Here is a 25,466-nt window from a genome sequence, read left to right as displayed (position 1 = left end):
TCTTGGCTTAGTTCTTTTTTGTACACATAGTAAAAGCCAACTGGAAATTGATTTCAGAAAGTGGGAGTAAATTACCACAGAATGGCTAACAAGCTCATAATTTCAACCCCAAACTTTGGTCTTATTAATGTCATGGCCTAATAAACTAAGTAAACTGGTCATAAACTTTTTCCATTTCACATAAAATAAAATGCTATTTGGGGTGCTATTTCTTCTGACAGAATGCAATATTTCACCCATGCTGGGAATTTCAAGAAGAGATACACAGACACTGGATAGATGGCGGAATATTTCTATTGTCACCATAAATCCAAGGAATCTGATTTTTCTTTGAACTGATTGATATGGGTGCAAATTCTTTATTTCACATCATGAGTACAGACTTTAAGAACTAAAATAATAGGACGCCTGGGTGGCTCAGTTGGTTAAGCAACTGCCTTCGGCTCAGGTCATGATCCTGGAGTTCCAGGATCAAGTCCCGCATCGGGCTCCCTGCTCAGCAGGGAGTCTGTTTCTCCCTCTGACCCTCCCTCCTCTCATGTGTGCTCTCTCTCTCTCTCATTCTCTCTCTCAAATAAATAAATAAAATCTTAAAAAAAAAGAACTAAAATAATAATGCTACTTTAAAAAGATGAAAAATAACAACCTACATGTGTATAAAGTATGTAGCAGGTATCTGAGTTTCTAAATCTCTAGAGAAATAGCATAAAATATATTATCAAATAATCCATCAGAGGAATGTCCCATGCTCTAATGCCTACTGGTAGTCATGAATTCAATACCAAATGATGTTGGCTTTTGGGGGGATCACTTCATTAAGAGAGAATTTCACTGCAGGTTAGACAGACTGGGGTCTTCAGATAGATTGATGCAGATACATCTGTAGGGAGAGTGAGAGGGGATGGAGGCTCACATTTTATCATTAATGCCTCTCTCCTTTGCCTTTTGGTTTGGGGTCTACACACTCTTCCCTCTCAAGCAGATAGAGGTATTTCCTATCAATTTATTGGTGGCAAACCTTGCTTGCTAAGTCTGCCTTTGGTCTTAAGCTCTTGGGATAGGAGATAATAAAACAAACAAATCTGGTCTCCTTAGTAAATGATCTCTTCCCATCTCTATCCTGAAACTGGTGTGAGTTTATTCATCTGCTGATGTAGGAGTGGAGCACATAGAAAATGTTTGTTTATAGCTCAAGAAAGAGGAGACCTTCTGGATCCTATGTCATGCCCCCACCTTTGACCATGATCAGTTTTCTGTGGAACGGTAACAATTATTTTTAAAGATTTTATTTATTTATTTGACAGAGAGAGATAGCAAGAGCAGGAACACAAGCAGGGTGAGTGGGAGAGGGAGAAGCAGGCTTCCTGCCGAGCAGGGAGCCCGATGTGGGACTCGATCCCAGGACCCTGGGATCATGACCTGAGCCGAAGGCAGACCCAGGCGCCCTGGAATGGTAATATTTTTGATGCCTGAGATGCATAAGCCTGTTCTCTAGGGCTTTGGATCTTTAAGAAGGTATGGGCTGGGATTCTCAAGATGCTGGTGAATTTTTATGAGGGAAGAGAGAAACTAGGAAATACATTCTTACGTCCACCTTGGGACCCAAAAGAGTTATGTAGGGTCTCTTGGGTTCTCCGCTACCAATGTCAGGGACTTGAGCCTTTAGCAAAGGAGTCAGGCTGTTTTCCCATCTGAATTTCTGGCTCTTCTCCACAGCCTGATGCAACAAAACTTCATTTGCATCAGGAGATTCAATGGACTATTTGATTCTAAAAGAGCCTATCACTTCCACTACTGACTTTTGGACTTACTAGAGAAATTTTCCTCACTGCTACTTGCGTTGCTACAGAAATTCCCATTATATAGTCCAAGTAACTGAGGCATGGCTTATTTCAGTGACCATCCCAAGGTAAGGTGATATCATTATAAGTCACTGGTACCTAGAGTGTTCTTGCCACTAAATTGGACTGGTTTCTGTGAATTACTTGGGACCAGCAGCTTCCTTGGGTCCCCAGAGGGAGCTACAACTAGTTATTTGATCTACCATCCCTTATGAATAAATTTTAGTGGCCTTAATTCCTTCCTTGGAAAAACAGTATATTCCTTAAAAATCATTATAGAATTCTTTTCGAGGAGCTGCAGTAGCAGGTAAGAGAAGTGATGTTTTCTCTCTCATCTTTCCATAACCCCCATTAATTAGTATACCAAAAACACTTCCGTGTCTTACACTCTCTTGCTGGCAGTAATTCTTGGAAAGATGCTTCTGGATCCCAATCAAGGGGCAAGATCAGAGAAACGAGTCAGAGAAAGACAAATCCTGTGTGGTCTCACTTAGATGTGGAATCTAAAAAAGCTGAACTCGTAGAAACAGAGAGTAGAATGGTGGTTTCCAGGGGCTGATGGGAGTGGGAAATGGGGAGATGTTGGTGAAATGGTACAAACTTCCAGTTATTAGATGAATAAGTTGTAGGGACCTAAGGTACACCATGGTGATTATAGTTAACAATACTGTATCGTATAGGTGAACGTTGCTAAGAAAGACCTTAACTGTTCTCTTTATAACAAAAACAACAGAATGGTAATTATCTGAGGTGAAGGATGTGTTAACTAACCTTATTGTGATCATCATTTTGCAATGTATATGTGTCTGAAGTCATCACATTTTACACCTTAAACTTGCCCAATGTTATGTGTCACTCGTATCTCAATAAACCTGGGGGTGGGAAGGGGGCAAAACCAGAAGAATCATTTCACTTTTTTGAACATTCATGCGAATCTTGGCAAGACATAACATTGGCTTAGCAAATTAACATAGAACATAGAACACTAAGTGTATTTCATGCATATTTTGGAGACTGTGTGACAGGGAAGTTTATGTTAAACTGTCTGATGATTTCCTCATCCTTCCAGTTACACCTGTTGTTGAGGCTTACAACACCTGTGTCATTTCCAAATGTTACCTCCTCCTAAACAAAAGCCTTTTTTAAAGCTATTCTGAAATGCCTTCCAATGTTCTCCCGACAAATACGTCTACCCAGAGGGAACACAAACTGGCCGCTGACAGGAGGGAGCCAAGGCTGACTGGCACAAACTGAAATCAAAATCTAGTATTTTCAAATTACGACAGTCGATGTGTTTCATAAGGTACGCCCATTGTGGTGATGTGACATGATAGGAAAAGTGCTTCTCAAGTTCAGGATTGCAATTTACATTCTTAGGCAAATGAAACTTCTTTTCCATCTTTCATTTTTTGCCAATTTATTTACCGTCAACACTTTCATCTTGTGTGTCTATCCAACTCTGGCGCATGACAACACTGTAGCTTTTAGTAAGAAAAAGCACGGCCCACTCCTCAGAGTTTAGTTAGCCCTGATGTGACTCAGGGAGGAAAGCCTTTGGGAATTCAGCCCTTTAATAATGCTCAAAGATGCTGCCCGGGGAGCCTGGGTGGCTCAGCTGGTTAAGTAGCTGACTTGATTCCTGCTCAGGTCATAATGTCGGGGTCAGGAGATCAAGCCCTGTGTCGGGCTCCACGCGGAGCCTGCTTGAGATTCTCTTTCTCCCTCCGCCCGTTCTCCCCACTCACACTCTCTTTCTTCCCTCTCTAGGGAAAAAAAAAAAAGGTGCCAGAACTTCAAATAAACAAAAGAAAGAAAATTAAACAGAAAAAAGTGAACGTACGCATCTGCAACATGTAAAGTATTGGTAAAGTATAAGTAATAAATAGTAGTTTTGCTATTACCCGACGCTTAATATCTAATTTTAAGTTCCATGTCCATATGCTGGACTTGCTGAAGGTCAAAGCTGAAAATGTCTTAAAGAACTAAAATTATGTACTAAATGTAAATTATTATTTTAGATGAGGAAATAATGGAATAGGCATTAGAAAAATCACAAAAAGAACTTAATGATCAAATATTCATTTATATGTAATATGCATATATTTATATATAAAATGAATACAGTATATAAACTGGCTTGCCAGGAAGAGGAATATATATATATATATAGACACACACTCTTTTTTTCACATGTGGACAATTGCTGACCGCTGAGCTGAAGTAGGGCAGAAGGAAAGGGAGAGGGCATGCAGAAACACATCAATTGGCAGAGGGCTTGACTGGCAATTGGAACTTGTGCAAATGAGTTAGGTGGCCTTCAGAGGAAAGATGGAGCCCCAGTGGTGATTTTAACCATAAGAGCCTTCACTTGGAAACAGTGCAGAAAAAAATAAGGGCTTGTACCATTTCGGCTAAGTCACTGGTACCCAGCATTGATTAGGTATTTTTAGGAGAATATTTAAGTAAACTTCTAATATTCGAAATAAAATCTTTTTCACTACATTTTTATGGCACAATTTGAAGAATCCATTTGCAAGACACCTGTACCACCTGGTTGTCGTAAGTGACTTCTTAGAGTCCTTCATGCCCTGGACCTGAACATACTCCACTGAACCAAATAAAAGGTAAAAGGACCATCCCCAAAGAATGTGTTCAGTTTGCATCTTAGTCACCCCCTGTAAACTGTCGCTCTTCTTTCTCACATGAGCATTCGAAGGCCTAATATAACCTATACTTTCCCTGACCTTCCTAGAACCCCTATTTTTATCTTCTGATCTTGGTGGTCATTGGAAACAGGGCTAAAAATTTAGAAGTAGGATTGCTCTTGGCTGACCCCTACTGGTCTAAGACTTTCAATACAAAAAATATGAGCAAGCGCAATGAAAAATGCCCAGAAGGCAGAGTGTTTAGTTCCAATTTTAGTTCAGTGTTATTGCCCCCATTTTACAGAGTCGTAAACTGAGGATCAGAGCTACTAAATAACTGGAAAGCAGGAGAGCTGTAAGTTAAACTCAGATTTGTCTTGTTTCTGAGTCTGTTCCATTTCACTTTGCACCCAGAACAGGTGTCACCCTCTACTAACTTCCTCTGAGGAAGTGTTTCCTCTTGATTTTGAAGGTGACCTACCACTCACCTCATAGTCTGAAGAACCCAGTTTCTTTCAAATGGAAATATACTAACTACTTTGCCTATTAACTAGCATGTTCCACCTGAAGATTCATGTCCAGTGTCTCCTGTGATTGCTCTCTAGGGCAAATGTAGGATGAGGCAAATGAAACCGGGTAGATTCCTGAAAGTAGACCTTGGTCACCCTGCATTGAGGCTCCTGACTCTAATTTAGGGCAGTGATAACTCAGAAGGCAAAGGGAAAAACTCCAAGTCCACTCTCAAAAGGTCGATGGGACTCTTCTATAGAACCATGTTGACATAGTGAAGAAGCGAAATCCAACTAATAGAATCAATTTCAGAAAGAAACTGAAGAACATTTTAAAGGGAAGGAAAACAGCAACATTCAATTGCTTCCACGCATAAAATACACAGATCATGTAGACACACACACACACACACACACACACACACACACACACACACACACACAGCCTCTCTCATAACCTGCGTATGCTCTAGATGGGGAGGCAGTACATTGTGGTGGATGACAGCATGGATTCTGCAACCAGTCCACTTGGACACAGGAACTGACTCCTCCCATGTGACTGGAGGCTAGTTCAATAGCATTAGCATGCCTCAGTTTCCCCATGGGTTCATTAGGAGTATCTAGTTAAGACTATATAAAGCACTTGCCAGTATACAGCATGTTGTAAGCACTAGTTAAATGCTAGCTAGTATTATTATATAGAGTGCTCTTCATAAAAGGCTTTTGGAACCCTACTGGTAAGAAACTAAAAAAAAAAAAAAAAAGCCTTTCAAAATAGCATTTTCTTAGTTTATCAATTTCTTCCATAGGCAGTATCAAAAGAACAGACACTGATTAAAATTTTCAGTTTAACAGGAAGTTATTACAGGCTGATGGGATAGTTTTCCAAAATGAAATCCAGAGGTTTCCCTGCTAGTCTTTGGAAAAAAAAAAAGATATTTGTTTGCATTATAATCATGGTGCCATGTACAAGCACAATTCCATTTTCTCCCTCCTACCGAGCCTTCTTTTGTCCACTATGAAATCTTGAATTTCCTTTAAGTTCCTTTCTCCCTGAGCCTAGCTAATGCTCTGGTCTGCCACTGTTGCCCTTATCCTCACTTCTGTGATGTTTCCATACTTCAAGGCAGGCCACAGAATGGCTGGCATACAACTGGGAATTCCTGCAAGGCTCGCCAAGTGAACGGTGATTAGCTGTTACAGACAAGAGCCAGGATCGGGGTAGATGGTCCCAAACAATGGAGTCTAACATCCATCCACAAAAGCTTTCATCTTGAGAATATAACCTCTTGTGAGATATAACCGGAAGTCTCAAGGGTAATTGCATTTTGCTGGAATCAAACCTAACAAGTATTTTATAATTAAAGATCATGCTGGTTTCCTTTACCATCACCTGCAACTTAATCATGTACTTGAAGCTTCCCACAAATAGCAAGGCTGTTTAGTATTTATTGAACATCCACAATTACTTCTACATTTTGTTTCTCTGGAAACACATTCCTTTGGTCTGGCTTCTAGAGACCTTGAAGAAGACCATTATTTCATTAAGAATGGAGGCAGGGCGCCTGGGTGGCTCAGTTGGCTAAGCGACTGCCTTCGGCTCAGGCCATGATCCTGGAGTCCCGGGATCGAGTCCCACATTGGGCTCCCTGCTCAGCAGGGAGTCTGCTTCTCCCTCTGACCCTCTTCCCTCTTGTGCTCTCTATCTCTCATTCTCTCTCTCTCAAATAAATAAATAAAATCTTTTAAAAAAAAAGAATGGAGGCAGAGAAATCCTGTGTGATAATATTATTAATAACACCAGCTTACATTTCACAGTGACTTTTCATTTGCAAAGTGCTTCCATGGGCCTTATCTCATTTGATCTTCACAAAATTCTGTGTCCAATTTGTCCTTTCTATTCTGTGGAATGTAATATTCCCTGTATCACTCGGTAAGGAGATTGCTCTTTATCCCTTCGCCTTCTGACTTTTTTTTTTAGATTTTTTAAATTTATTTATTTGAGAGAGAGAGAATGAGAGATAGAGAGCACGAGAGGGAAGAGGGTCAGAGAGAGAAGCAGACTCCCCGCCGAGCAGGGAGCCCGATGTGGGACTCGATCCCGGGACTCCAGGATCATGACCTGAGCCGAAGGCAGTCGCTTAACCAACTGAGCCACCCAGGCTCCCCCACTTCTGACTTTTAATGTGTGCAAAATTTCAGGAGGCAAATCCCTCACTTGTGGACGGGAGAGTGGGAGACATTTTCTGGGGCCAGTCAGACCTTTGAAAGTCTGACCGTTTGGAATAGTTAGCCTATTCCTGGGTGAATGTGCAGGCATGCACCATGATTTTGGAAGCCTGTAATCATCAAGAGAGTTGCCAATGATGGAATATTTTGCAAGCAGTCTATAATCATCCTGGCTCTGCCACTATCAGGTAGACTTTGGAAAAGTTTCTCACCTTTCCTGGTTAAGAGAGGAGCGGTGCTAAGCCACGTGCATCAGTAATCAAGTTAAGTGAGAAGAGAGTGACAGTCAAGCAAAGGCAGTGCCCTCCCTTTCTCCGTGAACTGCCTCTTGTACGTGGACATTGCCTTTGAGAAATTCTAGAGCTGCCCCTGAGGCTGAGCCTCAGTTTCCTTGCTTGTAAAGTAGGAAGAAGAGTACCTATTTTTTTTTCAGAGTAGTTATAAAGAGTAAACAAGGATATTCTTTTAGAGTAAAGGCATAGAAAAGGACATTCTGCAGTTGCTGTTATTAAGAGCGAGGCGTACTTTCCGCCCTTTTTGTACCAGTCCGGATATTTGAGGTGTCCAGACTCCTTTTACACATGGCTCAATCAACTTTTAAAAGAATGGGGACATATTTAGAGTAGTCTGAATTTCTTACAATTCTTTACTTCTGTATTCTTCCTGAACAAATACTCCTTTGCCCCAGACCAGTGCCAGGTTTCAGTCCCAGACGAGCTTAGGAGTGAGCAGCTACTGGCACGGGCTCTCCCTAACAGAATACTCCTTTCTGCAGCCTAGCACCCCTCTTCTTCTCCTCATTTATGATCTCAGAAGGCACTAGAATAGAAAAGATTTCTCCCTCATGTAGGCTTGGATTCTCAAGTGCATCGCTAGTTTGGGGCTCTTTTGTGGCCTTTCCAAGTTGCAGTTTTACATGATAGATTTATCTCAGTTACAGCAGATCCAGGAAACCTGCAGTTTTTGCACAGTTCCCACTGCTATAAGACTTTGTTCCTTTACAATCATCTGCTTGCGCTACAGTGGGGACAGTGTTCTGTACCTGAAGACTAAACAAATCTGCATGCTCTCGCCAGATACCATGCTTTGTTTTAGAGCCCTTGAACGCTCCTTCTTTATGCAGTTGTTATGAACAGTCCATTTAAATGAACAGAGAGAAGGATACAAAGGGAAAATGTCTATGAGGTGAAAGGAGAGATAATTTGAAGATAAACATTCAAGGAAGCCAGCTAGAAATATTAAAATGACATAACAACATGGCAGGATATTGGCTTTTTCTCTCATAAACTCTCTAAATTAAGATCGTGCTTTATTTACTCAACACTGTGTTTGCAGAGGACTCCTGAAAGTGACTCAGCGCTGGGGCTGTTTGCTGACAGCATAGTGGGAGGCTTGGATGTGAATGCAAGCTGTCCTTGCCCCCTTTTGGGGGGAGGGGCGCGTATGATAAGGACAGTGCCTCCGATCAGGGAAGCGACAATGGGGAGGCAGTTAATCAAAGCTGCGGCTATCTAGAATGGACATCGTCTTCGCCTTGCTGGGGTGGTGCGGGTATCATAATGGCTTCTCTGTTCCTTTAAAAATGCTGCTCAGATAATGGCCCGGCCTCCCACGCATTCGGAGGGGGTGCCTCTAGCTTTACGGAAACCCAATCCCCACTCCAGACCTTATTTCCCCTCACAGCTTTGATACCCTGTCCAGCCAAGTTACCCTCCAGGGACGCAGTAGCTGTTTCTTTCGGTGCGCTCCGTGGTGGTTTTCAAAGTCGCTTCAAGAGCACCTGAGGACAGAGGTATCCCCCGCCCCGTCCCCCTCATGGCACACAGATATTGTCAAGAGTTTCATTAGTGAGGTTCTTTAACATTCATCTATGGAGACAAGCTGGCAGTTCACGATCGTACTGAAAAGCGACCAAAAGGAGCTGAAAACCAGACTGTAACCGGGAGAATTTTTGCCAAGTGCTTTGTCCTTGCCACCTTTTGAAGCAGGGTAAGTCATTAGCAAGCCCATGCTAATTGAATTTGATTTAATGTCAACACTGTCACAGTCACAGAGAGGACACCAATAAAATCCCAGCCCTGTTTGCTGCGATCATTAGGCCCAGTTTTTCTTGACAACAAAAGTTCAGCCTCTGGTTGAAGGTTGTTCCATCGAGCTTAGAGAACACAGTGCTTTCCTGGCCTCCCGTGGAATAAATTCAAGCGCTGAAGTCATCATGGAGAGTGGAACCAAAATTGAATGGGAAAATCCACTTGTACAAATGACACGAGCTGCTGATTGGCCCCTCATCAGTATCTGATGTGGAGCCCCTTCGAAACAGTCACAGATCACACTTGAATTTTTTACAAGATATACCAGTTAATTAAACGTCCAAAATGGCACTCCGTACTCTGTTCAAAAAAGCAAGACTGATAGAGTTAAGATGTGGAAAAAGCACATTTGAGAACTTGCCAGTCTTTTCAGTAATCGAAATACATGTGAAGCTTTTGTTAATTTTACCTCAAGTCATATATTTTATAGGTTGGGAAGGTGGGCCTCCTGATGAATTACCAAAATAATTTAATACAAAAAAAAAAAAGGTGAGATCTTAGTAATCTACAGTCAAAAGATTCTGAGGGGTGAAAATTACCCATTGAACTTCAGCTACAATTTGCTGATCTTTAAACAGTCATGCGATAAGCAATTTCCTCACATTCTAGAAATTCTCGTCCTTTATGCCACATACAGAAGAAAACCGGGACCTGTTTGAGCGTCACACTGTCCTGTTACACCCGGATGAGGGAATATATGAAGTAATGAAGGGAATCCTGCCGAGGAACAAGATTTCAGCTGATTTTAGTTAATTCGTCCCAAGACCGGCCCCAAGCGAAGAAGGAAAAATATTCCAAGGGGTTTTCCTTACCGATTTTAATTTATCTCCGGGCAATGGCAGTGTGGTTCTGCTGGGTTTGTACCTCGGTGCCCTCAAGATCACCCTGTTTTCCTCCTGTGACCTGCGCTTAACGGACGATACCATCGCCTCATCAATTGCCAATGCCACCAGTCCAATAACTGGATATCACTGTGGGACATCTCTCTTGAGGAGAAGCAACTACAGGTCTTGGCTTTCTCCAAAAATAGCCCGCACCGCCATGCCAGGCGCATCCCAGATTTCTCAGTCGTCCAAGCTCCGGAAAGAGACTGTTCATCCCTGCGCTTTCTTTGAGACGCTTTCCTACTCAACGAAAGATTGTGTTTCCTGCGACTTTGGTCTTGAGACATAACTGACGATAATATTTTCTCTAACGCCAGTACCCACGACTCCCATCTTTCTTTAAAACCAGTGACAATCACCTATATGAATAAATGTTATCTGTGCTCCCCCTTCCTGTTCCATTTCGTGGCTTGAATTTTAAAAGAGAGCAAAAGAGAGGTTTTCATTTCGTATCGCATGGCACCACAAGGGTTCCTCTAGGGAACCTGCTTTCACTAAACCCTGGCAAAAGTCGCAAATTGATAGCTCAGGGGGAGATACGGTAGAATTTAGAAGTCCTTCCCCGGGTAGGGACAGAAGGTTCCCAGAAGGCTCTGTATTGTGCAACACAGTGTAAGGTGGCAAGAGGCAAGAGTTGCAAGTGGGAGGGAGCAGAGATGGGGACAACCTGGAATGCTGACCGAAGGAATGGTCCCCTCTTCGCTCCGCTGGGGGGAGATGGCTCAAGACACTTACTGCACCTGTGCTGGCCACCCTGTACTTCGGCCTCGCCTGTCCTCCAGGAGAACAGAGGGCTCCATTAACGTCTGCGACCCCCTGTTTCATCAAACTAACAGGACACACTAGAGATAAAAGTTCAATTAGATACCAGCACTCTCATTTAAGGATCTTTTAAGTTCAAAGTTAACAAGAAAATCATTTTCTTTCTATTATGAACTGCAAAGGGAATTACGACAAAACACATATGAACGTGGTGATGACACGTGCTCCCCAGAAATGGTAATGTTTGATGAAGACATCATAGATTATTTAAGGGAAAAAACAGGATAAAATTTAGTTTTTAAGGGGTTTTATTTTTATTTATTTATTTATTTTATTTAAAAGATTTTCCTTATTTATTCGACAGAGAGACATAGCGAAAGCAGGAACACAAGCAGGGGGAGTGGGAGAGGGAGAAGCAGGCTTCCCGTTGAGCAGGGAGCCCGATGCGGGGCTCGATCCCAGGACCCTGGGATCATGACCTGAGCCGAAGGCAGACGCTTAATGACTGAGCCACCCAGGCACCCCTTTAAAGCTGTTTTTAATACTTGTAACATTTTTCAAGTAAAGAGGTGAGAGAGTGAATAGAGAATTCTACCTTCTTTTGAGAAAAACAATTACTGTCCAACTCTAGTAATTAAAAATGTTAGCTCTTTTAAATGGACGGGGCAAATGCTATAGTAAAAAATACTGTCCTTGCATACTCTGCAGGTAGTAATATAACTCACCAAATCTCACAAGCTCGCTGCACACTACATTACTCTGAAAAAATTGTATAATTTAAGGGACAAATTATTAGTCATGATATAGGTGAAGTACTTTGTTTCAAATGTAATTTGGACAATATATATTTAAACTCTATTTTTTCTGAACAGCAATTTTGTCCAGCTTTACTGAGGTATAAATGATGAATAAAATTATAAGATATTTATAGTGTCCAAAGTGATGACTTGATAGACATATACATTGTGAAGGGATTCCACTCATTGAGTTAATTAACACATTTGTCACCTTGCATATTTACCTTTTGTATTGTGTATGTGCGTGCGCGGGCGTGCGCATTTGTGGTGAGAACATTTAAGTTAAATCACAGGAACAGAGAGTAGAAAAATGGTTGCCAGGGGCTGAGGGGGCTGAGGGGTGGGGAAAATATGGAGAAGTTGGTAAAAAGGTACAAACCTTCACTTATCAGACAAATAAGATCTGATTATCTAGTGTATAACATGGTGACTACAGTTGATCACAGTCTATTGTAAAGTTCAAATTTGCTAAATAAGTAATTTAACTGTTGTTAGGAAACTCTCTGACTGCTGTAGATACCAACATCAACCACACGATGTCACCAATAACTATAGTACCAACTTAGAGCTCTGGGGAAGAACTTTAATGCATGCATTTCCTCATAGGTTAAATTATTTTCTATTTTGTTCATGAATTTTCTTTCTATTCATCAAACTAGAAACACTTAATAGCCATCTATTACTATATTATTATTATCAATTTACAACTACAGTGTAATTGTCAGAATTTATACATTTCTAAATTTATTTTTTAAATATTAATAACGAAATTTTTAAAATATCTTTTCAAAAGATCTATTTGCTTATTAACCTACACATATGTTATGATAACATAATTCAGGGGTGAGTAAGAATTGATCAAGGACTAAATATTGAATGCTGACTATTTATCAGGCCCTTTGGTGACTTTCAGGAATAGACACATTTATCACACACACACACACACACACACACACACACACACACACACACACACACACACCCCATGGCTGTATTATACTGTAATCTCAATCAATACTGCCTTCTGGAATTCTCTTTTTATGTGAAAGTTGGAAAGGATAGGGTAATCGTACCCCTTAAAATTGTACCAATCATGTTTAATATTTATTACATAATTATGCTTTTTGGCATAACACAAGATTAATTAAAATAATATTTTACTTCTCTTCATGAAGCAAAGCCAATCTTTTCTACCTCCAATTGTTTTCACAGATGCATTCTGAATATACAAGGTTAAAAGAAGTAAACATATTGTGATGGTAAAACCTCCTTTTTTTCTTTGAAATGGCTTATCATAATATTATGCTTAATTATGCAAATATGCTGGAGGATTTTTTATGGCTACATCAGCCAAATTCAAATACATTAAAGATGACAAATACATATTCATTTACACATTCAGCACATATACGCCTGTATGCAAGTTTCTATTAATTTAACAAATAATGGCATGTAATGATACACTAAAAAGTGAGACAGTGCGGAACAAAGTTTTCCACAAACTTATGTAGAAATCCCTTTTACTAAAAATAATTTTAAGTTCTAAGGAATCATGTTTTTTGTTGTTGTCAATTATTCTCTATATCATTCCCAAAAAGATTTCAGAGGAAGAAAGAACTTAAGTGTTAGAAGACTGATACAGTTTCATTAGCCTTAAAAAATATCAGCTGAAATGTTCAATTATTGGAATGCATATACTGTTCCTTTTTAAGGTATACAGGAGAAGGAGGGAGAATAAAAAAAATGACCTTAATCAAACACTTTAATAAGATCTGAAAAAGATGGAATAAAAATTTAAAATGTTTCCAAATGGGCACCTGGGTGGCTCAGTTGGTTAAGCGTCTGCCTTTGGCTCAGGTCATGATCCCAGGGTCCTGGGATCGAGCCCCGCATTGGGCTCTCTGCTCAGAGGAAAACCTGCTTCTCCCTCTCCCTCTCCCCCTGCTTGTGTTCCTGCACTTGCTGTTTCTCTCTCTGTCGAATAAATAAAATCTTTAAAATAAAATAAAATAAAATAAAATAAAATAAAATGTTCCCAAATATTTGGCAGACAAAACATAGAACTGAATTTTTTATTGACTGTGCCGGATGTTTGGCTTTATTTGTATATCGCCAAAGAAAGAGAAATTAGCATTTGTATTATAGTTGTCAAAGACTCATATTTGTGGAAAATGTAGTACATAGTTTTCTCTGTAAGTTCCCTGAGGTACTTTTAACTTAATTACAAACAAAAAATGTCAAAATTTTAAAATTTTGTAGATCATTTTTGAGGTCTCCAGGTTGTTTCAAGAATGAATTAGGGCTCAAAATCAGCACACATTTTACCTTTGAGGAAAGTATCTGTGACTGGTCTTTACAGGATATTTGAATGCAATACATCAAATTTATGAAATAATCTTACCCCCAGAGACATCATAAAGTACAATGTAAATAGTTATTACTTTTTTTTTTGTTTTTAACAAAGACTCTTGAATTGGCCCCACTTTTTGAACTGTCATCATAATGAACTTCAGCAAAAAAGAGCATTGACTTTTTTTTGTTTTGTTTTAAAGTAGGCTCCATACCCATCATGGAGTCCAACATGGGGCTTAAACTCACAACCTTGGGATCAAGACCTGAGCTAAGATCAAGAGTTAGACACTTAACCAACTGAGCCGCCCAGGAACCCCAGCATTGACATTTCTAATAAACCCTGACTATGGCCACACCATATAACTTAACATGTATACATTTAATATTATACATTTCTATATGTGTATGCACACATTCCTAATTCCTTTGAATAGTCCTTTTAAAAACAACAAAAAATTAAAAGTTGAATCTCACATAGTTATAAAAACTAAGAAAAATACATATGAACCTTATAAGCTAAAGCTTGACGTAATGGCAAATAGGTCATTATATTCATTAATAAAATCAAGAAAAGTTGGGCTATAACAACAATTTCCTTTTATTGTGGTCCATTAAAATTTTGTCCCACTTGTGTGTTGTGATTGAAGTAGATTGATATATGCTTTATTCATATGATAACATCTCAATAGTTCATAGTCATTCTAGGAACAAACTTCACTTAATATTGGTATATTCACTATAATTGCAGGGGGAGTTGTGTGTTCTTAGTAGAGTATTTCTTGTAATGGGAATTTTTTTGATGTTTATGATTTTCAATATTTGGTAAAATTATGATGAAGGATTTTCATAGTTGCAGAATTGTGACACTGTAAATATCCTGCAGAAATTATAACTATTTTAATATATATTTATATTTAGAAATATAATCTTAGACTTAGATTTTACCTGTTTATCTAGTCTAGATGGAAGTGCTTATTCAAATCAATCTAACGTTTTTAAGACAAATATCTACATTTTTGGGGGGTGGGGGAAGAAATGATTACTCTCATAGTCATATTTTTTTGCTAATTTTAATTATTATTAGGTGACCTTTCTTTATCCCCGAAGTAATGACCTAAAAAAATCACAATAATTTTGCTGGATTTCTATTTTCAGAAAATTTACATAAATATCTGCTGCAGGCCAATATGGAAACAGAATACTTTTCACCTGAACCAAGCAGCTTTGGGGAGTGCTGTCCAGTGCTGAATTTTATTTATTTTGTTTTGTTCAGCAAAACTGCACTTTTAACATGTGAAAGATGTTATAAAAGTTTGAAATATTTGGATCTAGTTGGAGTATGGAGAGCAGGAAGAAATGGAAAATATGAATGGAAATGATATATTCGATTATTAAACAGGAGAACTTGTGTGTTTAAATTACAGATTTATGATTAGTGAACACATAGAAAGCCTCTGAGTTGTTAAAACCTGGGGTTGTAAAAATAAAATGACACTAGGCTTAAAAGCTCTGTGACAGGTCATCTGACAGTTCTTGATATTGGTAAAAATGTGTTTTCCTTCAAGGCACTCCACTGCAAAGGAAGCACAGGTATTTGCAATATATTTGAATAAAAGCACTGGCTCACTCAAGGAAAGAGATACGCTGTTTCAGAGTATTGAAGATAAGACTGCTGAGTCTTTATATTCATGAGAGGGATCGTTTTCCTTAAGATTAGCAGCAAAGTTTCAGGAAGAGGGGAGATTATGGTGCTGAATTAAATTTGATATAGGTCATTGTTTTGGAAAAGATAGTACCCATCAAAACCATGGTTTCTGGGTAGGTCCTGATTGTCATTCCCCACCATGGTTATCATGCTCCTGTTCCTAAGAGCCAGGACACTGGGGAAGTCTACTTTTCATTCCTTGCCTCCTTTCATACCTCTTTTCCCCCTTTTTCCTATTTTGGTTATGTGAGCTTAATTATCAAAAGAACATGTGAATGCTCAATTCAATTGTGTCCCAGATGAATATGGCTTCATCTCCTTTGGAATGCACCCAGCTTTCCTAGGACTAGAGGGTCTCGTCAAATAGAGGGCATCCCTACCCCCAAATGAGGCAGGTAAGCAACAGCTTTTGGAAAACCAAAATCCACAGATCAAACTCCTTTTTAGCAGAAATTTCTAAGTTATTTTAGGTTCCTGCATAGGCAGATAATTCATATCAAGTGACAATGAATATGGTTCCATTGCTGAAATAATAATGATTTCTCTGATTTAATTGGGGCTATTAGCCTTACATCTTATCCCACTTCCCACAGCTAACTTAGGAAGGGGTCATCAGAAGCCTTAGAGACTTAGAAAAGATGAAGATTTAGGGGGTATAAGGAACCACTGTAGAAATATAAAACTGTTGTTAATAGTATAGGCAAAGGTAATAAAATGAACACTACTAATAAAATAGTGGAAAACAGCAGAAATAACATGTTCTTGAAACATGATAAGGAATGCATGGGTAGTATATCATGACTTTCCAACAGCTGTATGAAGTAGGCTTATTTTTGAGATTCTAACTTAAAAAGTTTAGATTTCATAAAGCTGGGAAAAGTTGGAGAGGTGTGAAGGCATTAATGGAGAGAGTATTTTGGCTTATGCATTCCTGGTCTTGAATTTTTATCATTTCCTCAATCTTCCTTTCAACATTTGAGGTGATAGGGGTTGGTAAAGGACAGAAGAGAAAGGGAGCAGATTTACCCCTGGGTAGGGTACTATTCCACCACCCTCAAATACATGATGATTATGGTCTTTTTCACTAAGACTTTGTCAGTCCTTGAAAGCAAGATTATGATGCATGAAGTATTTCTATAGAACCTTTTTAACAGGGAGTTTTAGGATTGGAGATCATCAGATCATCTTATTCAAAGAGCACTTGCCACTAATCAGGGCCATTTCATTTGAATTAGACAATTCTGATATGCACATAAGAGAATGTCCTGAGGGGATATGACTTATGCTTAAGTATAAAGATAAAACTAGGAGATCTCACTGACAGGATGACCATGGGTCAACCACATATAACCTGAAAGAGACATAGCTTGCCAACACATAAACAGAAAAGCTTAAACAAAAATGTATGAAAAAGATGCTTTTTAAGGAAGGGCACATTTTAAGATATTAAGACAAGTTTTATATTGTGCTTTTTGAAGAAATGTAAAGATAAATGATCTTTATCTTAACTTGACTTCACAGTCTCTAAATTGAACTGCTTACAAGTCATGTGAGTGCTCACAAAGTGGAGTGTCTTTAAAAATAAACAAAATCACATTGATCTGTAAGATACAGAGTGTTTATGATAAAGTCTGACACTGATATTAGCCAGCTAAAGCAAAAGCTGGGCAATAAACAGTAACCAAATTCATAATTTGTGTGATTTTAAATCAATGTTCTGATTTTGATGTGGATATGTCTCAACAATTAACTCTTCTCCTACCCAAGGTCGCTAAGTGGTAAGCCAAAGAAGGAATTGTTAAAGAGTAACCCAAAGGTTCTCTCTGGCAATTCTCAAACAGTAAATTTATTTGTGTAAATTTGTGAATAAATGGATTTTTCTGGGGAAGCTCTCTTCTGGGTGCATATATTGTGGTGTGTGTTTGCAAAGGGTGAGTGCTAAGAATTATCCTGGTATCTAGTATTTATGTCATTAGGTCCTGAGTACCAGATTCGAGTAACACAAATTGGAACCACCACTGAAAGAGATTTAACAATAAAATAGGAAATTTTAAAGAGCTGCCTTATTTTCTTTTCATGTATCTGACAAGCGCCCATTGCATTAAAAATATATTCTTTGTAAGAGTCACCACTGCTTGAAGATGCCAGTGAATCAATATTTATTCAACCCACGCTGAGAAGATGTAAGTAGAAAGATGTTCGGATGTTTGCTGCCAATCAAAAAGCCACAGTTTCTCTATGTCACCAATCTAAGCCTAAGCTCCTGGCATCTTTGCATCCTTAAAGAAAAGGCACTAGAACTGAGATTTAGATCCTTTAAATCTTCACCTATCAGTGCTCTGTCTCACCCTATTTTTTAAAATCTTCTTTTCATTTCTAAGTCCTTTTGAATCCTGGTGGATGCTATTTTTTAAAAAAAATAATACATAAAAACCATGTTTACATTCATTCTATTTACCTTACACCAAATGGATATTTACTGATGATTGGAAGAATCATGGTCACCTATACAAAGTAATGACTATAAAAATTCAAAAGGGCAAGAAAAACAGAGAAAACAGGTGATTGAGTAGTCAAAATAAGCTCAGTTCTTTTCAGTGATATCCCCAAATGGAGGAAAGTGGTGGGTTTGCAAGTTAGAGCTGTTTATGATTTATGCAACTCACAGGGAAGCAGTAATCTAGTAGATGCAAGAAAGGCACACTAAATGAGAAAACAGTTTTCTTGGAAAACAATTCTAATAAAAAGGCATAGCTGTCCTCAACTTGAATGTAAGGCATAAACACAAATTATTATGCTTCATTTACTCTTGCTCTAAGTTAACGAATTGTGGCTAACTTCATAGCCCTACACCTATTATACAGCACAATAATAACCTCTGTAACTACGCCATGAAGGAGAAGGACAGATGTTAGGACCCTGACTTTACAGAGACTCAGAAGCCTTAGCGTCTGGCCTACGGTGACATGCCCAGAAGGAGGTGATGCTAGCAATTGAGCCTCATTTTTCTGATGCGTGGTTTAGAATCCTTGATATTTTATGTTATAGAACATTATGTACTGGAACTTGATGGTTAAGTGTTGTTTAGAGGAGGGTGGGTATCGTAAATTCTGCAGTGGCTGTTCTCTTTTTGCTTACTGAGTCCATTTTCTGCTCCTTTGTTGTGCTTTGGGCCACAGGGGGCTGACATTCATGAATGACAACTCTGGTCTTTTTTGCCTTCTGGCTTCTCATTGTATTCAGCCATTGGGAAGCACCCACTCTTGCTCCCACTTGCTTTGGCATAACTCTGACAGTGATTACCTCCCTCGCCACAAGGTTCTGCTCTAGCTCAGAGCAGACAACCCTCTTTTGCTAGTTTTAAGTGCCTCTGCATCCCTTGCTGGTTTCCTTAATCCTGCCCATACCTGTAAACACTGTCCCTCCGTCATGAGTGTCTTCAAGACATATCACTGTCAAAAATGCACAACTTCAATCTAATCATGAGGAAACCTCAGACAAAGCCCAATTGAGGGGACTTCTATGAAATAACTGGTCTTTATACTTCAAAATGTCATTGCCATGAAAAAAAAAAGGCACACTTAAGACATATTACAGATTAAAGAACACTAAAAAACGCGACACCTAAATGCAATGTGTGATCCTGGATTGGACTCCAGACAAGATTTAAAGTTTTGCTATAAAGAATATTATTGGGAAAACAGGTGAAATGTAAATGAGGTCTGTGCATTAGGTAATGGCAATGTGTCACTGTTAATTTCTTGATTTTGATGATTTGTAGTGTGGTTATACGAGATGATGTCCTTACTGTCAGGAAATGCACATTAAAATATTTACGGAAGTAAAGAAACATCATGTCTTCACCTGACTTTCAAATGGAATAGAAAAAATTAATAATGTTTATATATATAATATATATGGAGAGAGATATATAATCTCTCTATACAGTCCTCTCCATATATGTCTCTTTCTATATTATATATAAAAATGATATATGTAATAATATATATATATATAAATTATAGAGAGAGAGAGGGAGAGAGAAAGAGAGAATGAGAAAGCAATGTTGATAAAGTATTAACAATTTGGAAATCTGGGTGAAATGTACATAGGAGTATTTTGTACTATTCTTTTAACTTTCCTGTAAATCAGAAATTTTTCAAAATAAAATATTTTAAAAATTTTATAAAAGGTTTTTTAAGAATTCTAGCTGAGTGTGCTGTCTCATACCAGGACCCTCACCGATAAGGATTCTAATCTCCATGTTAACTGCTGTCTACTGAAAAATGATAATCCCACCATTCAACCCTTTCTTTGCTTCACAGCCACATGGGCCACCATGGTGAAGGCCTGGGGAGAAGAAAAGATGGCCACCTAGCTCATCAGGTCTAAGAAGGAGTAAACCAGCAGGAGACTAATTAATGTGCCTCCCAAAGCATTCAGAGCCCTAGCTTTACTCTCAGTTGGGATTCACAAATAAATGCATATTTATAAATTTCTTGATAGTCTTGATATAAAATATATCACTTAATATCATATATTACATATACAAAAATTTATTCACATCACACACACATACACACACACACATTGAAGACTGCAGAGGTCAAAGTACATGATAACGTCTTTCACTTGAATTCTTCCTTCTTTGGATCTAGCTCTGAGTTACCAAGAATAATATTTTAGCATACCCTTATAGGTAAGACATGGAGTCACACCTAACATATAATTGGATTAGTAGGATAGCAGATTCGAATATGCAGCACATTTGGGTAGAAGAAGATTCACTGGCTCACGAGTAGTAGAGTCAAGACCACTAGTGATTTGGAAGATACCATCTTAGCCAAATGATCCAGGTAAACACCATCAGCAATATAACATACTGGCACCATGTGCCAGCCCTTGATATAATGTACTGAAGAGGACACAACATCACTTCTGTGATATTTTAGCCAAAAATGGATATTCAATGTATTCATGAGAAAACATCAGATAAGCTCAAACTGAGTTGAGTGAGATTCTACATAATATCTGACCAAGTAGTCATAAAAAGTGTTAAGGCCACAAAAAAACCAGAAAAGACTTAAGAGATTCTCACAGGTTAGAGAGGCACATCATTTAAACAAAATGTAGAATTCTGGATTGCAGCCTGGAAGAGAAGAAGAACACTGGAGGAAAAATTGGAGAAACTGTTAATCTTAGGGGAAGTTGACTACAGGGCATATGTGAACTCTCCGGACTATTTTTGCACCTTTCTGTAAGTCTCTAAAATCATTTCAAAGTAAAAAATAAAATGTTGATGGGGATTCATTCTTCTTAATAAAACTGTTACAATTCTATCTTGAATGTCTTCAGTTTTGTGCATAAACATGACTCATTATGTCCTAAAATGTTATTTTATATGAGACATAAAAGGTTTGAAATTTTAAACTCATATTCATTTAGTTGGTACTTACAGGGAGATGTCAAAGCACGATTCTATAGGCTCAGAGTATTTATGCAAAAATAAGATATTTACTTTGTGTATATTTCAAGAGAAAGAATGTGGTACTTTATTCACTATTTCCCCTGACATTCAATTCTATTTTTTTTAAGATTTTATTTATTTATTTGACAGAAAGAGACACAGCAAGAGAGGGAACACAAGCAGGGCGAGTGGGAGAGGGAGAAGCAGGCTTCCTGTGGAGAAGGGAGCCCGGTGTGGGGCTCGATCCCAGGACCCTGGGATCATGAGCTGAGCGGAAGACAGACGCTTAACGACTGAGCCACGCAGACGCCCCCATTCAATTCTATTTTTGATTGACACTTAGCACAAGAACTAGAGAAACATACAATACTGGGAGGGGTAACTTGATCAGCTCAAATTCCTCTCATCTCTGGAAAAGACTCAACAAGGCATCCCAGGGAGAAAGAGATTTCTACTGCTGCAATTTGGTGCTATTATTTCTTCTCCTGGTTCCATCCATTGGGATTATGTGGAAAAGTAGGATTACTTTCTTACGCAAAAATGAAAGAAAAGTTGCATCTACTGGAGGCAACATGATCTCTAATTTGATTCAATGGCGGGGAGGGGTGACAGCTTCATATCTACTCCATACACTGAAAGCCAAGACCACTGTCTAATGCTAGATTTCAGGCCTAATCTTCATGACAGATGTACTTTCAGATAGCATCATGGCAAATGGCACACATTTCAGTAGTTCTTAGGGGATCATGTAAGAGAAACTTAAGCCCTCCTGATTGGAGTAAAGAACTATTTGTCTTACTTTTAATTTTTAGTGGGGCAATTGATTTTGAAGTTATAAGTAGGTAGTAATCATTTACACCCACTGTATCAATCCTGAAGATGTTTAAGTTAAGTTCACATATTACTAGATTTCAAAAGGATGATCACAGACTTTTGAATCTGCTTTAAGATTTACCCAACAATCTTTAGTCTCTCTTTGGTAAAATCTCAAATGTTTTTACCAAAGCGAAAAACTTAGGAGAATATACATACTTTTAAAATTTTGCTTAAAGTATAATTAACATACAATATTCTATTAGTTTCAAGTGTAGAGCATAGTGATTCGATATATTTATACATTACAAAATGATCACGGTAAGTCTAGTTACCCTCTTTCCCCATATGAAGTTATTGCAACAGTACTGAGTATATTCCCTCTGCTGTACATTACATCCCGACTTATTTATATTCTGAATGGAAGTTTGTACCTCTTAATCCCCTTCTGTTAGGTAGAAGAACCACGAGAGACGATGGACTCTGAGAAACCAACTGAGGGTTCTAGAAGGGGGGGGTGGAGGGATGGGTTAGCCTGGTGATGGGCATTAAAAAGGGCACATACTGAATGGAGCACTGGGTGTAACATGCAAACAACGAATCATGGAACACTACATTAAAAACTAATGATGTAATGTATGGTGGTTAAGATAACATAATAAAATAAAATTTAAAAAATAAATTAAAAAAAGGAAGAAAAATAAGTAACCCTACCTATTTGGCCTGCCCCTCAACTCTGCCCCCTTCTGGTAACCAACCTGTAACTGTAAGTCTATTTCTGTTTTGTTTTATTCGTTTGTTGGGTATTTGTCTCTCTGCCTGGACTTATTTCACTTAGCATAATACCCCCAGGTCCATCCATGTTGTTGCAAATGGCAAGATTATGTATTTTCTTAAATCTATGAATAACCGACCCTAATCATAGTTCTCCCCCTGATATTTTCAATTCAATAAGCTGCTTTAGATTTTGAGGTAATCAGAGCACAGCAATCGTTAATAACATGGAGACACAGTGCTCTTTGACTCGCTTTGTGTAAGATAACATTCTTGTGTTGTTGGAGAATTTAAGAGATTGTGCTACAATGTGTCTTACCCCCTACCTTGGATTCTGAGTACTTTCATTACACCACACTCAGGAGCATACAGTAGATTAAAAATGTCTTGCACTTGAAGTTGTGACCTGCAATTTGAACCTTGTAGACTAGCCCATAAGGGAAATAGCCAAAGGATGCTTCCAGAGATAGATTCTTACTCCTAAATGACATGTTGTATGAGAACCATGAGGTTTTTACATGTCACTGGAGAAGAGTGAATAGAAATGGGTGAACCATAGAGGAAACAAATGTTCCAATTTTCTTAAGATTTTCTGAACACCATTACAGTTTTTTGAGATATGTGAATTTCAAGCAGGATTCACTCCATATGATTATTCAATATTAATACATTCAAATGAGATTTTATAAATGGTTTGCTGTGTGGCTGTATGACATTTACATAGAATTCTTAAATTTTTCCCTAGTGTCCCTGCTCTAAAGACCCTGAGAGTACAACTCAACCACTTTCTGTATGACCTTAAACAACGTCTTTAAAAGAAGCAGGCCTTGTTTTCCTTATAAACAGGAAAGGATAACAGTATTACATCTACTTTATGGAAATGTGATAAATATTTCAATATTGCTATCAAGGTATATTCATCTCCTTCGTGGGAGGATGTCACAGAAAAACCAGAATATTACTATTATTATCACATCTAGCCCAAATGAACATTAAAGCTCAAAGTTCCCGTCTTTGTGTATAAAACTCCAGTCTGAAAGATCTAAATTTGTTTTTAAATTTCATCAACTTTCTAGCTCTATCAATAATGTGCAAAGTCAAAGGTGAAACTCTGGCTATATTAAAAAGAAAAAAAAATATCTCACAGAGAGAAAAACAGTCAAGGAAAGATGGTGGCCGAGGATATTGGGAAATGGGTTTCAGGGGCCTTAGACAGGGGGGACGGTCCCCAGGAACTCCACACGATACCAGCCTCATTTGCACGTTCTGGCGGAAGCAGCTCTGAAATGTCTGCCTTCCATTAATTATTGCACCTCGGATCTAGGGAGGCAATGTCTGAAGACTCACTCTGTCTCCTTCAGGGTTTTAGAATCTACTACTTGGCATTCTGGTAAAGAAGGTAAATAAAACAACTTGTTCAAAAGATGCAAATATGCAAGGAGATATGGTTTACAGTGATCCTATGCCTTGGATTTTTCAACCTAATAGTAAATTCCATATATTCTACCTCACTAGCCCATCATGGTTATGAAATCCTGTATCCTCAGTTTGGAAAATACGGGTACCAAATACGGCATTTTAAAATTGATAACCACGCTCCAATTCAAGAGATTGAAGTCTTAATTAAATGGGTCAATCACACTCTCCCTAGAATTTTCTTTTCATAATTTTTGCTAACAATGACCACTTACATGTGTCTGCTTTATAATGAACCCGTCTCCAAGGAGGACTTTTAGCAGACAATCACTCAGATCCTTTCTAGAGCTGAAGTCCCGGGATAACTGGCAAGTAACCAGTCTTAAGGCTTACATAAAACTACGTTACAACACAAATTTTGAACAGCTCCTGAAGAGAAGCGGGGCTTGCAGGTTCTAGTTGTTTCTCCTTCTATTTCTTCTCAGCACTATGCTCTACCATTCTCACATTGTGTTGCCGTTGGTATTGTTACAGTCTGTCTCCCCCAGAAGAGTAGGAACCCAGAAGGTTGGGTACTCTGATCCATTTGTTCCATTCTAGGGTGTGCTGAGTGAGTGAATGAATGCAATTTATCATAAAAAGCGAATCTTCCGTTCATTAGAGTTCTAACAACAACATATGTATCTGTTTAAATATAATCTTAAAGTGGGAATGAGAGCTAAGACAAGAAGGTAGAGAAAGAGGGAAAACTGACAGAGGTGATGGACAGAGGTGATGGGCATATCTCCAAGAGGTGCCAATCCCAGGACAGTAGATTTTCAATGCTGCGTAACAGCACTCCCCAACTCTGACAGTGGCTCCCTCCTGCTTAGGCTCAATTGAATATCCTTTCAATCCATAGGCACACAAACTGGATGGAGCTACCTGAGGAGCAATCACAAAAAAAAAAAAAGGTAGCTTTGTGGGGTGTTAGAGTTCAAATGGAATATAACAATCAAGATGTCCACATCATATGAAAAATGAAATACATAAGAAATAGCATTTTTACAAATATTAAGGAAAATACATACTCCTTGATAAGAGAGCAAAAGCATATGTGATTATCTGCTGGCAATGAGTTGCTATTGAGGACAGGACTAGAAGAGGTCATTTCCATTTCTTCTTGTTTACTATTTTAAAAAT

General features: G+C 38.6%; 1 protein-coding gene across 1 annotated transcript in view; it reads right to left on the bottom strand.

Annotated features, from left to right (window-relative positions):
* The window catches only part of RORB (RAR related orphan receptor B), a 106,936-nt gene extending 96,696 nt beyond the window's left edge, over positions 1-10,240 (bottom strand). The window contains exon 1 of the mRNA XM_088018801.1: positions 10,127-10,240. Coding sequence (XP_087874927.1) covers positions 10,127-10,240 — 114 coding nt within the window. The remainder of the gene's footprint in view (positions 1-10,126) is intronic.
* Positions 10,241-25,466: the final 15,226 nt, after the last annotated feature.

The sequence above is a fragment of the Eumetopias jubatus genome, unplaced genomic scaffold (assembly GCF_037043125.1).
Source record: "Eumetopias jubatus isolate StellerSeaLion01/CBP00866 unplaced genomic scaffold, mEumJub1_p1.0 scaffold_15, whole genome shotgun sequence".
Taxonomy (NCBI): domain Eukaryota; kingdom Metazoa; phylum Chordata; class Mammalia; order Carnivora; family Otariidae; genus Eumetopias; species Eumetopias jubatus.
This window is presented reverse-complemented; position numbering and strand designations above follow the sequence as displayed.